The 16,805-nt window shown below is 39.9% G+C and overlaps 1 protein-coding gene across 4 annotated transcripts in view; it reads left to right on the plus strand.

Annotated features, from left to right (window-relative positions):
- Window positions 1-16,805, plus strand: part of CASZ1 (castor zinc finger 1) — a 245,546-nt gene that overhangs the window by 211,506 nt on the left and 17,235 nt on the right. For all 4 annotated transcript variants that reach the window (XM_069742840.1, XM_069742843.1, XM_069742842.1 and 1 more), the window contains one exon: window positions 10,970-11,491. In XM_069742840.1, coding sequence (XP_069598941.1) covers window positions 10,970-11,491 — 522 coding nt within the window. The remainder of the gene's footprint in view (window positions 1-10,969; window positions 11,492-16,805) is intronic.

Raw genomic sequence — 16,805 nt, forward strand, 5'->3', positions numbered from 1 at the left:
GAACTTTCATTTTTTTAGAATGAAAAAGCCAAATTTACTTACATGACCAATCCAGATGTGGATTAGAAAGAAATGGGACCATGTGATGGCAGAAAGGGAAAAGATTAAATTTAAGGGACTTTTTTTTCACTACGGAACCGTCCCGTAGCAGGGCGAGCGGCTGTCCTATAATAAAAATGAATCAAAAGCCATGTCCTAGCTCTGTCTCAATCTCTGTATTCTCTGCTGTCATGTGTGCTCGTTTTTCCTTACAAATTAATATGTTTCAGAGGGAAGTAAAGAAAGACAATTGTACTTCCTATATCTGTCCTTAAGTGCCTGGAAAATGCTGGATTGTAGCTTTTAATAAGGTTAACAAAAAATAGCAAATTGCCCAAAACCCATGAGTCCAATGTGTCCATGGTGTTGTGTGTGTGTGACCAGCAGAGCTGCTGTGTTTGTCAGATGCCCGGGCAGGCAGGCAGGCAGGCAGCGCTGAGCTGGCTGTACATTGATTTGTGTGCATGGTGCAGCTGCCGACCTCTATTGAGGAACAAACATAATCAGCACTGACGCAAATTAGATGGTTATTCGTTTTGAAAATTGACAGAAAAACAATAAAAAAGATGAAATGCTCCCAAATCAATAGATATAATGAAATTCAAATAATCCGAGAGATGAGGTCTCCATGGCAACTGATAATGTGGAAAAGAAAACAATTTAATAAAGGACAGACACACTTTGCAAACAGATTGGCGAAGAGGGGGGGGGTGGTGGTTACTGTGTCTTCGTGAAGGATCACTGTCCGTCCCAAGGACGGCTGCAATAATTAAGAGGGCCTTTCGGTCCAGAAAGTGCAGATTCAGGTTTTAATACACAAAATTATTTCAGGAGCAGTGAATCGGAAAGTCGTTTGTTTTGACCTTCCAGTGAGGCCTGCAGCAGGGCATGGCGGAGACGCCAGGGCTGGAAGGGCTGAGTTATGGCATATTTGTGTTTTTATAGAGCGGAGGGGAGGGGGAGAGGTTAAACAGTATTTACAGCTCACTTGTTTTCAGAAGGAGAGAGAAATCGAGTTTATGGAAGAAAAAAATCCACGCGTTGGATTGATTATTCTCTTTCTATCTCATTGCAAGGAAATTGGGATGGGGGAATTTAAAAAAAAAATAAAAATGTAAGCAGTGATATATAGTTAGATGAAGCATTGGGATGGGATGGTAAATGCTATAATTTGGGACATGGTTTTCCATGTGTGTTGGAAGAAGGAAATGTATTTATTTGACACGGTTATACAGTGCCATTAATTCCTCACCACTTTACAGATATCGGCGCTGTCCCCATTGGGGCTCACAATCTACATTTCCTATCGGTATGTCTTTGGAGTGTGGGACGATACCGGAGAACCCGGAAGGAACTCACGCAAACACGGGGAGAACATATCAACTCTATTGGGCCCATTTATAAAACAGAGTGCAAAGTAAAGAGATGGCGGGAAGAAGAATGTAGGATTTTTTGGTGTAAACATTCCTCTTGGCTGCTTTTCATTAGTAAGGTCCTCGTGTTTTATAACTACAAGCACAAATTCTCACATTTGAGGTGGAGTGTGGGACACAGACTGCTTTTGAATAAACACAACATTATTAGACTAAAACGATGCATTCAGGTGGGCCGATATTGGCCCAAGTCTCAGTGCTCGATGACTGGTCCGGTTACACAGGTCGGCGACCATGGGAACACAACGGTTGTTAATATGATCAGTTTAGCCCCATAGCATCATGGTATCAGCAACACATCATATTTTTTCATGTTATTACCGATAAGAATTTTTTTCATGCCATCATATAAGATCCAGCCACCAGACATGCGAGTGGTCGCCAACGTGTTGAAACGGCAGCTTGTTTACCGGTTATCGAGCCGTCTAAATGTACCGTAGATAATGATATTGATTTTTATTGCTTGGCAATTTGGTCATGTTGGGGTCCCAACTCTTTCACAACTTGGTAAGATTGTTTTTACTACTTTTTCAGAAAATCATGAAGAAATAATGCATGTAAATGTCTTACATTTACACCGGATAAATGTTATATTACTATTGATGCCCATATTATGAAATTTTCCTTTCAATGTCTGCTCTATGGAAGCTTGGCTATTACATCACTGCAAACAGTAGTAAAATCACTGATAATATTCGTGCTCATGGTCCTACAGCTATGTTTTCTATCAGAGTAAGATCAGTAGGTCACCTATACATCATTTAGATTGATACTAGTCACATTGATTAGGGCCAATTCACAAGGACCAATTTTTTTCACCACTGATGAAAGATCAGGGCATCGAAAAATACATACGTGAGGATTTGATGGAAAGCTCTATGAAAATGGTCCTCAAAAACAGCTGTGTTGAGCAGTTCCAGAATAGAGAACCCTTTTAAATATATCATACCACAAGTTTGATACAGATACATAATTTTATTTCTTTAGTGCCAACATTTTTGGTAGTACTTAATTCAGAGGGGACATGTTCAAACAGTGTAAAACATTGCGGAAAAACACACAATTCAACAACTGACAAGACGAGTGAGTGCCCTGATCGCAATCTTACAATCTGTGAAAAAAGGTGAAAAGTGCTTGTAGTGGAAGGTCCAGCCATCAATATAATAACTAGGGGGGCAGGCTAGTAATGCTGCATGGACCAGTCATCAGCCACCATCCGTGTAACAAAGTTCTATTGAGTGCATGGCCGGTTTGGAAACATAATAAAAGGGACCAGTTTCTAAGGAACATTTTGGCAACAGGGAATAGTGAGGTGGTAGGCTAACAAAATGTGTTTTTTAGAGCACACTTACAACTTTAAACACTGGGAATTAACCGGATTGTCTAGTGTTGTGCATTCCAGAAAGCTGGCACAGCGTGAACAAAGTCTTGCATATGGGAGTGGGAGGTTCAGGTAATTGAGGATGTTCGTCTTCGATCATTAGCAGAATAGGGAGCAAGGATGGGGTGGTAGACCGTGATGAAGGAAGGAAGTGTGAGGAGCTTTGTGTGTGAGGGAGGCACATTTATTCTGCACTCTAGCAGATGGGCAACCAGTGCAATGACTGGCAAAAGATAGATTGGAGAGGAGGGATTAGTCCTAGGGAGACCGATTTATAGAGTCCATCCAGATGAGAATGAATCAGAGAAACCATTTTTACAGTGTTAAAGGTAAGGAAAGATCTGATTTTGGAAATGTTTTTGAGTTACAAGAGACATGAGCGAGCAAGTGATCAAATATTGGGAGTGAAGAAAAGATCTGACCCCAGATGATAACCCCAAGACGACAGGTGTGTTGCTTATTAATTATGGTAGAAACATACGAGAAATGGCAATATTGGCATTAGGTAAGTTAGTAAGGGGAGGAAAACACAAGAAGGTCAGTTTTGAAAAGATTCCGTCTTGGATAGAGGAAGGACGTGTTCCCGACAGTGAGTCACTGGTGTGTTGTAGTTATACGGGGGTGAGGTCAGGGGAAGAGGTGTATAATTGGGTATCCTCAGCATAGAGATGGTACTGAAAACCAAATCTGCTGATATATAAAGGGAAGAGGAGAGGGCCTAGAACTGAGCACTGAGGAACCGCAAGAGGAGAGGAAGAAGAGCCAGGAAACGAGACACTAAAGGAGCGGTCAGGAGAACCAGAAGTAGGTGCCTAAAATGGCTTCATGAAATGAATCTCCTATCATATGGGGGCACATGAAGTACCCAAGGATCCATAATGTAGAACAGTTTTGAATTCTGGGCATTAGTCTAGTATTTCCAATTTTATATCCTCAAGTAAATGCCACAGGGTTTCCCAATAAAAAAAAAATGGTTATTTTGCTTCAATAGAATTTCATAATGAAAATCAATAATATTCTATAAGTCAAAAAATTAAACTCTATTGGTCTAGGCCACAATTGCCACTTTCTAAAATTTTAGCACAGCAAATGTAAGTAAGCTGATCTTAAAAGTTGTGATTAGCTGTGTAATTTGGGATATTAAAATGTTGTCTGACCAATGTAAATGGCTCCAGCACTTTGTATTGTAATACATGTACCCTGCCTCCACAACCCAGGCATTGTGCTAGCTTCATCCAAAGAAGAGGATACATCTTTTGGAAGAATTATATGCTCATCTTTCTTAAGCAGCATTCACACTGAATGAAATGTTTAGAAGTCTCGCCAAGGGGTAACTTTATTTCCTACCAGGGAGTTCAGAGACACACAGACAGAGCTATAAAGCAAAGTACAGGGAGCTGACAGCCGGCCCTGCATTAGAAAACCTATAATTCAGCAAGGATGCCTGGTCCGACCCCTTTCTTTCCACGCCATGATTTACAGATAGAACAAGGGAGGGGGTTCGTTTCTCTGTCCTAGCCTTTCTATACTAGTTCAATAGGCAGATTATGAGGGAAGGAATATGGAAGAAAAAAAGAAAAGTACACAGTAACCTTCTGGAGAAGGAACACGAAAAGACAGCCTGCGGCGAAGGAGAGTCAGTTGTGTTATAATACTGGGTATTGTATTGTGGATGACCATCATCAATAGAAAATCTACTAAGAAAAAGTGAATTTCCTGTAATTTGGTCTTGTATGAAATGAATGAGGGAAATGGTTGGATGGAGCTTCCTAAGCTAGATGATGACTATCATCAACAAGTGCAAACCGCAAATACCAAAAATAAGCCACAAACGGTAATTCCAGCCTGGCACAACCTTAGACATAAGTCTAGTGGAGAGATATATAGGTGTATATATATATATATATATATATATATATATATATATATATATATATATATATATATATATATATATATATGTCTTTGTACCGTGTTAGCCAGTACATAGAAAATTATTTAGACACGAAAGTCCTCAATGGTTGATACCTTTTAATGGCTAATTGAAAAGATGGTAACAAATTGCACGGGCATAGGGCAGCATGGTGGCTCAGTGGTTAGCATTGCAGCGCTGGGGTCCTGGGTTCAAATCCCACCAAGGATAACATCTGCAAGGAGTTTGTATGTCCTCCCTGTGTTTGCGTGGGTTTCCTCCGGGTTCTCCGGTTTCCTCCCACACTCCATAGACTTATAGGGAATTTAGATTGTGAGCCCCAATGGGGACAGTGATGATAATGTGTGCAACCTGTAAAGTGCTACGGAATATGTTAGTGCTATATAAAAAGATTATTATTTATTATTATAACAAATTGCAAGCTTTTGAGACTACGCAGGTCCCTTCATCAGGCAAAAACAGAACTTGCTTTAGTCTTTGCCTGATGAAGAGACCTGTGTAGTCTGGAAAGCTGCAATTTGTTACCATCTTTTCAGTCAGCCATTAAAGGGTATCAACCAGTGAGGACTCTCACGTCTAAATAATTTTCTCTCTCTCTAGCATGAACTATGGACTGATCACAGCTTGGCACCAATTTTTAGGCTATGTTTACACACAGGAATTTGAGTGGTTTTTTTATGTAGTTAAAACTTTTGGCAGTAAAAGTCTGGTTTTGTTGCATTTTTGGTAAGTTTTTCTGTGTGTTTTTTTGGGTGTGGATTACATCTGTGATTTCTCTAAAAATACATGTTTAATAAAATTACCTTTTCACTTAAAATGCAGAGATAAATGTTGCAAAACTTGTTTACTTTCTATGGGTGGAAAAAAAGCCACTGCAAAAAAGCATTGGAAGAATTGGTACATTGGAAATCAAGAAAGAAGCGTGTGCATGAGCTTTCTGCTACTGCAAAAAAGCGCTGTGTGAACATACCTTACGTTGTATGTGTTACCAGGACTGTATCTCAGGTGACAGCGTTCCATCTATACGTTACAGTGTCACAGGCTCCTCCACGGTGCATGGTGGGAGTCACCGCAGCGCTGAGGACGCTTCACGACTGCCGCCAAAGATTTAATATTTGTTTGAAATGAGAAACGATTCTCAAATGAATTTGGAGAGCTCTGGAATTAATGTCACCTCCCTTTCAATTTCTGATGCCTGCTGATTTGAATATTTATAAATATCAGTAAATTATTTATTGGGGCAATCTGCCGTACCATTTAACAATTGCAGTTAACGCTTTGCTTCCTGCAGATGCATATGTAATGTAGTGTCTCTGTGCGTACGAATCTTAATGGCATCCTGCACTTTGTGGAATTACTTCGAATGGTTAGCGTAACCTTCCTTTATTAGGGGACTTACAGCAGTTTTCTAATATATTGTTATGTTGTCTGCTTTTGGTCAATGTAGAGTACATTATAGTAGTGACATAGGTAGATGCATGTCTGCTCTCCTACATTACTGGTCGGTTATTGTTTTTTTTAGCTCTTAAATTACTTGCTTATTTATTTCGCTTGATATCAGTTTCTGGTGTTGTTATACAGCTAAGCACATAGGCAACATCACCTATTCCTGCAGCATATGATGGCCGTCTACATGTTGTGTTTGGTGTTGTAGTCCTCTGGCCTTGGTTCATGTAGAAAGAACCTACAAAGAAAGTTATCCCTGGGGGTGACTGGCACAATATGATGGAGGTGGCAAGTTTTGTGCCAGTGATAGAAGTGATGCTCATGGCTGAGTTATCTATACTGCAGGGACAAGCCGCTCATCAGATGCAAGCAATTAAGTTTATCTAATGAAAACACCCAGGATTAATATTTCATCTGGCCATTTGGAAGATGTGGTACTAACAAGCTATATGAATACGTGAATGACAGCTGGAAATAGATGCCCCTCCATTTAAAGCATAAGCCAAACACGGAGGCCTTCCAGCTACATTTCAGGAGGTTCAATACAAGGATCTAAGCAACTATTACAAAATAAATGGTGTTTTGGATGAGGTATTCTCATAGATATACACGTGGTGCAGTACATGAACATAATGAATTCACTACTTAGATTTTGTCTTGATTTCATTATTTCAAGATGGTTGTCTGGATCATTTTACTACATGTCAGCAGTTTAGTGTGTGAGTATGCTTCCATCAGAGAGTAATCCACGAAACAAGCCAAAAATAAATAATTAGATTGCAAAAAAAAAGTGGAAATTTCATTGCATCACATTCACTAAAACTCCTACTGTTCGGAAAACATAAAACGGTCAAGGCCACGAGCAGGGGACATGCACGGCCAAGGTCATTTCCTGAACTGAAAGCAGTAATGCGTTTTATTGATAATCTGGAGGGTAGATGTGCTCCACATTGTACACGCAGACATACAGTGCATTTCCTTCATACCGCATGTATATTAGTGTTCAGGAACACATCTCAGTGCTTTGTGTGGGACTTTATTTTTTCCATTTTATGTTTTGATTTTGCTCCACAACAGTTGCAGAGAATTCTAATGGATGTTACATTAAAATAATATGGATGATCCATATCTGCTGAAAATTATTGTAATGGCTTGTGTGGCGATAGATAATATGGTCTGGTTGTAGGTGTGTAGCATTGAACTATTCAAATAGAGGTGATCACCAATACCAGACGCAGAATTTGGACTGTTTGTGTAGAATTTTACCCATTTTTTTTTTATCTTAAATGACCACTTTTATTATGCACAAGTGACATTAAAGTAACTCTCAGAATAAGCATGCCAGGCAAATTGTCTATAAGGTATCCCAGCTTGGTTTCTAAAGTACATCTGCCTATACATTCACCTATCTAATACTTAAGAGTAATCAGACCGTCCAAATTAGAACAGCTTTTTTGACAATGAGGCCTGGTTTGCATTTTTGGTGACTTTTTTTTTAAATAAAGTAACAGACAGATTGTAACCCCCCAGTGGGATTATGTAGCGGTGACATATCTGGTCCTCATCTCAGGTAGCCCTGGACTCTTCCGTAGATTACAGCGTATGTAGCGGTGACATATCTGGTCCTCATCTCAGGTAGCCCTGGACTCTTCCGTAGATTACAGCGTATGTAGCGGTGACATATCTGGTCCTCATCTCAGGTAGCCCTGGACTCTTCCGTAGATTACAGCGTATGTAGCGGTGACATATCTGGTCCTCATCTCAGATAGCCCTGGACTCTTCCGTAGATTACAGCGTATGTAGCGGTGACATATCTGGTCCTCATCTCAGGTAGCCCAGTACTCTTCCGTAGATTACAGCGTATGTTGCGGTGACGTATCTGGTCCTCATCTCAGGTAGCCCTGGACTCTTCCGTAGATTACAGCGTATGTAGCGGTGACATATCTGGTCCTCATCTCAGGTAGCCCTGGACTCTTCCGTAGATTACAGCTTATGTAGCGGTGACATATCTGGTCCTCATCTCAGGTAGCCCTGGACTCTTCCGTAGATTACAGCGTATGTAGCGGTGACATATCTGGTCCTCATCTCAGGTAGCCCTGGACTCTTCCGTAGATTACAGCGTATGTAGCGGTGACATATCTGGTCCTCATCTCAGGTAGCCCTGGACTCTTCCGTAGATTACAGCGTATGTAGCGGTGACATATCTGGTCCTCATCTCAGGTAGCCCTGGACTCTTCCGTAGATTACAGCGTATGTAGCGGTGACATATCTGGTCCTCATCTCAGGTAGCCCCGTACTCTTCCGTAGATTACAGCGTATGTAGCGGTGACATATCTGGTCCTCATCTCAGGTAGCCCAGTACTCTTCCGTAGATTACAGCGTATGTAGCGGTGACATATCTGGTCCTCATCTCAGGTAGCCCTGGACTCTTCCGTAGATTACAGCGTATGTAGCGGTGACATATCTGGTCCTCATCTCAGGTAGCCCTGGACTCTTCCGTAGATTACAGCGTATGTAGCGGTGACATATCTGGTCCTCATCTCAGATAGCCCTGGACTCTTCCGTAGATTACAGCGTATGTAGCGGTGACATATCTGGTCCTCATCTCAGGTAGCCCCGTACTCTTCCGTAGATTACAGCGATTCTGGGCACAGATCTTTCCTCCGTGCGTCCTCAGGCCCATGAGGCAATTAAACTGCGCTGGCATTGTTTTAACAGGAAGTTGTGTATGTAAATAAAGTAGTTGGTGAGTTTGTGCTGGGAAAAAGATGAAAACGTTCAGTTTGACAGGCCGGTTTTATGAATGTCTTCCTTATATTGATGTAAAATAAAAGAATTTTTGTTTGGGCAAAATGAAATAAAGCGGGATGTTTATTTTAACAGAGCAATAACATGCTGGGCTCGTCCAACCAGTGTGGGAGCAGCCAACTGATTAACCGTTTCCAGCCCACTGTAATTACTTAGAAACTTCAATTTCTCCCCTTTTTTTTAACCATGAATGGTTTTCGGTAGGATTGCTATTGGTGATCTACTCTGGTGTAGAAACAAGCTGCCCATTTTGTATTAATGCATTTGCAGCCACATGTATCTTCCTATCCCAATGTGAAGTCCCGGCGGGACTCTGGTACCCTCACCTTAAGTGTAGCTCCGCATCCAGGAGCGGTCAGGGTCTGCCATCCTTGTCCATCTCCTGTGTGTTCTGAGCAGGGTGCAGGATTATAGCCTTTGTGAGCAGAGTATAGGGGACGGAGTTATGATGTACAGGAATACTATCTATGCTGCTGACAAGCAGCTTTGCTCACTGATAAGTTTATTTCATGCTGTGTATATCCAGGCTGAAACCTTTGGCTGTATATTCTGTGACATGTGTCCTACACATGCTGCCATTGTAAATAAAAATATCTCAATATTATACCTCATGGTAACAGTGTTACTACTGGATGCACATTATTCCATACACAGAACCCCAAGTGGCCAAATAAAAGCCAAAAGTACGCCTCCGTCTGGTGAATAGAGGCCTATGAACCCATCTAGTGAATGTCCTGGGAGATTTCCTGGTGCATATGGTAAACGTACACTGCCGACACAGTGGCACGAAGATTCAGTAACCTCTCACTTTTCTAGAGTAATACAAGAAATATGCCCAAACTAACTAGAAATCACTCTATAAATACGATTTTTTTTTAAAGCTCAGAACAACTCATAAAAAGCACGAGTTACCAATTACAACCACAGATACAGTACCACAAGATTACTGTTAAAACGCCTTACTCCAGTATCACTCCCACGGTGATGGTGAACTAACCATTGTTTGTGAACAATGTGTCAATGTAGAACTCTAAAACGGAGGTACAATACTAAAAAGAACATGCAATAATGGATTATGTATCTTGCTATGTAGATCCCCTGCATGGCGTGAAGGTCAGGGCTCCTTCTGCAATGTTGGGCAGATAGCTGTCCACCATATTGTACTGCGAGGATTCATGCTGCAGATTATGTCCCCCAATGTCTAACAGTCCATTATGTACAATGCAATCCCCGGTAAAAGTGGTGAATCATTATCAACTGCTTGATAACAAGTTCCATGCAAGTGGAATTATTTGCAGCCTGGGCGCTGCAGACTTTAGCTCTTGGGTAACAATATTTCTGTCTTTTGTCATAGTTACCAAAAATTAGTTTTCTAAGATATTTTGAAATAGAGTGGAAAACTTCCAATAATAACATAGAAGATTTAGTCTCCTGAGAAAGTCAGTGGTCACTCACCCCTGCAAAGCACCTTTACTTAGTATTTGGATATTTGGCATTATTTGTCTCTTCCGGCAGGAAATGCACCAAAGAAGCCGGACAGGGCAAGTGCTGCTTCTGCAGAGGCTTCCCAGTATTATACAATGGGTGTTGCCATTGTAAATCAATATTCGCATTGACAGTACAGCCATGGGTATATAAGAAAAAAGTAAAGCCATTGTAACTATTGGCATAGATAATAATGAACATTGGAGATATGCCCTATTCTAACCCTAATGTCTACCACAAACACACAAGATGTCCCAAATCAATCCCAAGTGTAGTTTTACTAGAGATTCCCTTTCAGTAGTAGTTTGGTCTGCTGTTGCTGGGAACATAGCAGTAATGCTGTATATTAGTAGTATGTGTTCATGCTGGATTAGCTGTTGTTGGTGGTTTTTATGTTGTGTAACAGGTCATTTAATGTTTTGTTCCTCTGTTTACCACCTATAGCTGAAAGAAGTGTGTGCACTGACAGAACCTCAGGAAAGCCGAAGATGGCCGCCAAACGGAAAGGCGGCCTGAAACTAAATGCTATCTGTGCCAAACTGAGCCGGCAAGTTGGATCAGAACAGGGATCGGATACAGGAGATAATGAAACTGCACCTCTAGAAAACAACGAAAGAGATGGAGACCAGAAACAAAAAGTAGATCCCGCTGAAGACCTGAGCACTGATCAAAGAAGTGCTGAAGAAGACAAGCGACGTCGGGAGGTGATAGAGAAATGGGTCAATGGGGAATACACAGATGAACCCAATGAAAGATCGAACAAAGACTGCAAAAGAATAGGACTGCCAGAGCTTCCCCCTGAGGGGGTCTATATGGTGCAGCCTAAAGGCTGCAGTGACGATGAAGACAACACTGAGGAGTCCAGAGCCTCTCGGAAGAGTAGATACGTGGAAGAGCGAGAATCAGGGAGGACCGTCTCCAAGGATGCAGAAGCCCCTGCAAAACTAACTTCAGGAGCACCCTCAGGTAAGGGATTTCAGAATGATAGTTCCTTTATACAACAAAACAGTGGTAATTGGTGGACACTAATATAAATATATATATATATATATATATATATATTATATATATATATATATATATATATATATATATATATTATAATATATATATATATATTATAATATATATATATTATAATATATATATATATATATATATTATAATATATATATATATATATATATATATATATATATATATATATATATATTATAATATATATATATATATATATATATATATATATATAGTCACAAGAGGTCAGACGATCGTCTCGTCTCTGCACCCTCCCTCACCGCTCCCTCCTCATGTTGTAACCTGCCTTGTTCCTAGCTGGGAATGATGAGCCACGGTCAATAAAGGACTATATTATCATTGAAGATCACGGGTGAGTGCTGCTTTCATTCATCTTCTCATGTTTTGATATATATATATATATATTATAATATATATATATATATATATATATATATATATATATATATATATATATTATAATATATATATATATATATATATTTTATAATATATATAATAATAATAATAATAACTCTCCCCGCTCCAATCTGTCCTGAATGCTGCAGCCAGGATCATATTCCTCACCAACCGTTACACCGATGCCTCTACCCTGTGCCAGTCATTACACTGGCTACCCATCCACTCCAGAATCCAGTACAAAACTACTACCCTCATCCACAAAGCACTCCATGGCTCAGCACCACCCTACATCTCCTCCCTGGTATCAGTCTACCACCCTACCCGTGCCCTCCGCTCCGCTAATGACCTCAGGTTAGCATCCTCAATAATCAGAACCTCCCACTCCCGTCTCCAAGACTTTACACATGCTGCGCCGATTCTTTGGAATGCACTACCTAGGTTAATACGATTAATCCCCAATCCCCACAGTTTTAAGCGTGCCCTAAAAACTCATTTGTTCAGACTGGCCTACCGCCTCAATGCATTAACCTAACGATCCCTGTGTGGCCTATTTATAATAAAAAAAAAAAAAAAAAAAAAAAAAAAGTTCCTCGCATCATGTTCTCATACACTTTATGCAGTATTAAGCCCTCTGTGTCTGTACTGCTACATACTTAGGCAGGTAACTGGTTCATGCAGCTTTACATGAACACCTGAGCCTTACACTATAGCTGGTCCGAATAACTAAAGCAATTGTTACCATCCACCTCTCGTGTCTCCCCTTTTCCCCATAGTTTGTAAGCTTGCGAGCAGGGCCCTCACTCCTCCTGGTATCTGTTTTGAACTGTATTTCTGTTATGCTGTAATGTCTATTGTCTGTACAAGTCCCCTCTATAATTTGTAAAGCGCTGCGGAATATGTTGGCGCTATATAAATAAAATTATTATTATATTATTATATATATATTATAATATATATATATATATATATATATATATATATATATATATATATATATATATATATATATATATATATATATATATATATATATATCATCCCACAATCCAAGCAGAAGTAGACTCCTAGTTTGTATTCTTAAGGGCCTTATAACAGGTGTATGAGCACCTGAACGCACATTCACAGTCACTGCTTGCTTTCTCCCTCACTACATATACACATACATGATTGCTAACAAAGGGGGGAGAAACACAATAAAATCATCAAACTGCTCCTTTAGGCTACTTTCACACATCAGGTTTTCAGTGTCAGGCTAAATCCGGCTAATTTTCAAATCCGGATCAGGTTTTTTCCCATAGACTTGCATTAGTGCCGGATTGCACCGGATGACATTGCATTTCGTCCGGTTTTCGCCGCAAATCTGCGGCTTCCGGTTTCTTGAAAAAACATCCATAGCAACGTTTTTTGTCTCCAGCGAAAAAGCATGAAGCGCCGGATCCGGCTCTTTGCTAGAATGGAAGCCTATGGGAGCCGGAAGGTGCCGGATCCTGAAAAAGACGGATCCGGCGGCCTGATCCATTTTTTTAAACTGAGCATGCTCCAAATTTTTTTTATACAATAATCTAGATAGGCTAGCCGGATCCGTCGCATCAGTTTTTCACAATCTGCGCCGGATCCAGTTTTTCCAACATTCGCCCGATTTAGCCTGACACTGAAAACCTGATGTGTGAAAGTAGCCTTAAACAAAATTACCAATCAAACGATAAACTACATAAATTCACTCAATTGTCGCTGATCACAAATTTTATGCCAACATAAAAATATTCTGTCAGCAGTACATCCATCAATGATCTATATAATCAGGCAAAAACCACGTTATCTCTGAGAAGAGTGAGGAAACCGAGCATTATTCTCAATAAACCCTCTTATATAAAACGAGTACTGACTGACTTGTTATTTCGTCGATAAGTGCTGCATACAATCAATGTATCTAAAAACAAAACATGTCTTTAATCATGCGCAGGGACCACTATAAGCTCTATTAGTGGACGAATCTGAAATGGACATAAATATGAGTGAAATAGGCAAGGTTTGGCCATGTAACAGATATTAGGTAACAAAAATGGTTTGATCACATTTATATTAAGTGGAGGATGTTGTAGTAATTTATAAATGTTTGCGTTATCAATGTGTTACCCGGCCCTGCAGCCATCATAGAGGGTCTCTCTTCTGGTTTTCCACATGACAGACAGGAGCTAGCTTGTAATCCCGGAGTTTAGGCGGTCAGACGGTTGGCTTGGCTGTCTGCTGGTTGGCTGCGAGTGGCAGTGCTAGGCTCATAATTATGCATGAAGATATAAACAGAGCTGTTTAATTATCCTTCACCACATCAGTGACAAAGTAATTAACAAACATTGTGAGATCAATGGGAAGATGTGTGACCTTCAACAGACGCCCATAGGAAAGCATTTCCCTCTATGGGACAAGGTGACTTCGCTCATTGTGTGCACAGATAGTGGCATAAGCACACAAATGACTGCAGGAGCGCAGCACACAGCCACTTCTAGGCAGATCTTGGATCAAAAACCATTCCTCTGGCTTTACGGCTTTCTTTCCAAACATAGCCAGCAAGTGCTATTTTTATCTGAGTCCTGTGTCCCCTGACATCTAACCAAGGGGCACTGGGGGGAGCGTTATCTGCACAATATATTCACAGATATTGAGACCTTTTTTTAATTGCTTTAAACACAAAATATTTAACATAATGCTGGTCTTTTTTTTTTTTTTTACTATGACCTTAAAATGCATCATATTTCACAATATTTTGCAGTTTAAACAGGCTACAGCTAACCCAACAATTGAGCAAAACACCTGCTTGTCGATTGAAATTGTCCCCTATGGTGTCCGTCCTGCTGCTGTTCGTTTTGCCTGAAAATATAGTGTAACATGTTTTGCTATTTGTTTGCTTTTTTTTTTAAAACTAAATCTGCAACAGAGGCTTTAATGCAGACTGAACGACAGCCTTCTTCAAGTAATCTACAATGTCATGTAAAAGTTTAAGCACCCCTAATCAAAATCACTGTTATTGTTAATAGTTAAGCAAGTTGATGATGAAATGATCTCTAAAAGGGCTATAGTTAAAGATGACACATTTCCTTTGCATTTTAGGCAAAGTATATAGATATAAAGATATATATCTATATTTTCATCTTTTATATTTTAAAAATTACAAAAAGTAAAATGGACCAATACAAAAGTTTGGGCACCCTTGGAGATTTGTGTGCTCAAATAACTTTGACCCAGGTTTCAGACCTTAGCCTGTTATGTTTATAGCTTGTTCACCATCATCATTAGAACAGGTCAGGTGATACAAATTTTATAAAAACCCAGCCTCCTTTATCCTTGTTCCAAAAAATAGCAGTCATGGGTTCTTCTAAGCAGCTGCCTAGCAATCTGAAAATAATGGAAACCCTCAAAGCAGAAGGCTGTAAGAATATATCAAAGAGTTTTCAAGTTACCCTTTCCTAAGTTTGAAATGTAATTAATAAATGGCAGTTAACAGGAAGAGTGGAGGTCAAGATAAGGTCTTGAAGACCAAGCAAAATTTCCATGAGAGCTGCATGTAGGATTGCTAGAGAGGCAAATCAGAGCCCCCACTTCACTGCAAAAAACTTTCTGAAAGATTTAGCGGACTCTGTAGTTGTGGTACATTGTTCTACTGTTCAGAGACACCTGCACAAATATGGCCTTCATGGAAGAGTCATCAGAAAAAACCTCTCCTGCATCCTCACCATAAAATTCAGTGTCAAAAGTATGTGCAACAAATATCTAAACAAGCCTGATGCATTTCATTTTGGAGACAAGTCCTGTGGACCGATGAGGTTAAACTGGAACTCTTGGGCCGCAATGATCATAGGTATGTGTGGAGAAAAAAGGGCACAGAATTTCGGGAAAAGAGAATCTCGCTAACCATTAAGCATGGGGGTGGATCAATCATGTTTTAGGGTTGTGTTGCATCCAATGACATTTCTACAAATTCTTTATGCAAGCATAACACCATCTGTAGAAATGGATAGTGATCCTAAACACACGTCAAAATCCACAATAGACTACCTCAGAAGGCGCAAGCTGAAGGTTTTACTGCGTCCCTCAGAGTCCTCTGATCTGAAAATCATTGCAAATCTGTGGCTAGAACTTAAAATAGCAGAGGATGGAAGACCACTCAGGAATCTCATAGAACTGGAGGAATTTGCCAAGGTCGAATGGATGAAAATCCCTCAAACAAGAATTAAAGGACTCTTATCTGGCTACAAAAAGCATTTACAAGCTGTGATACTTGCAAAAGTGGGTGCTACTAGGTACTAACCATGCAGGGAGCTGCAACTTTTACATTGACTTATTTTCCTTTTTGGAATTTTTATAACGTAAAAGATGAAAATGTAGTTTTATTTTTTTGCCTAAAATATAAAGTAGATGTGTCAGCTTTAACTTTAGCCCTTTTAGAGATCATTTCAGGTTTAGCTTGCTTAACTGTTCACAATAACAGTAATTTTGACCAGGACTGCCCTTACTTTTACGTGCCGCTGTATACTCTCTCCCTCTGCAGTGATAAAAAGGTTAACTGTTTATGAATTGGAGAATGCAATTTGAATAATTCTTTTTTTTAACAAGATTTTTCTGTTAACTTAGTGCAAACTTAAGAAACGTTTAGTTTATTCTGAAAAATCATGTTAATCTTATGTGGTATATAAACCATCTCATTGCCCAGTTAACCTTACTGCACAACAAAATAGATTTTTTAATTAAAATACAAATTTAGTACATAATTAACACCCTCCATTTTCTACACAAAAGATAAGTCACGGGGGTCCACGAATAAGGAGAGGCACGGAGGATGCTG

Source organism: Ranitomeya imitator, chromosome 10 (genome assembly GCF_032444005.1).
Source record: "Ranitomeya imitator isolate aRanImi1 chromosome 10, aRanImi1.pri, whole genome shotgun sequence".
Taxonomy (NCBI): Eukaryota; Metazoa; Chordata; class Amphibia; order Anura; family Dendrobatidae; genus Ranitomeya; species Ranitomeya imitator.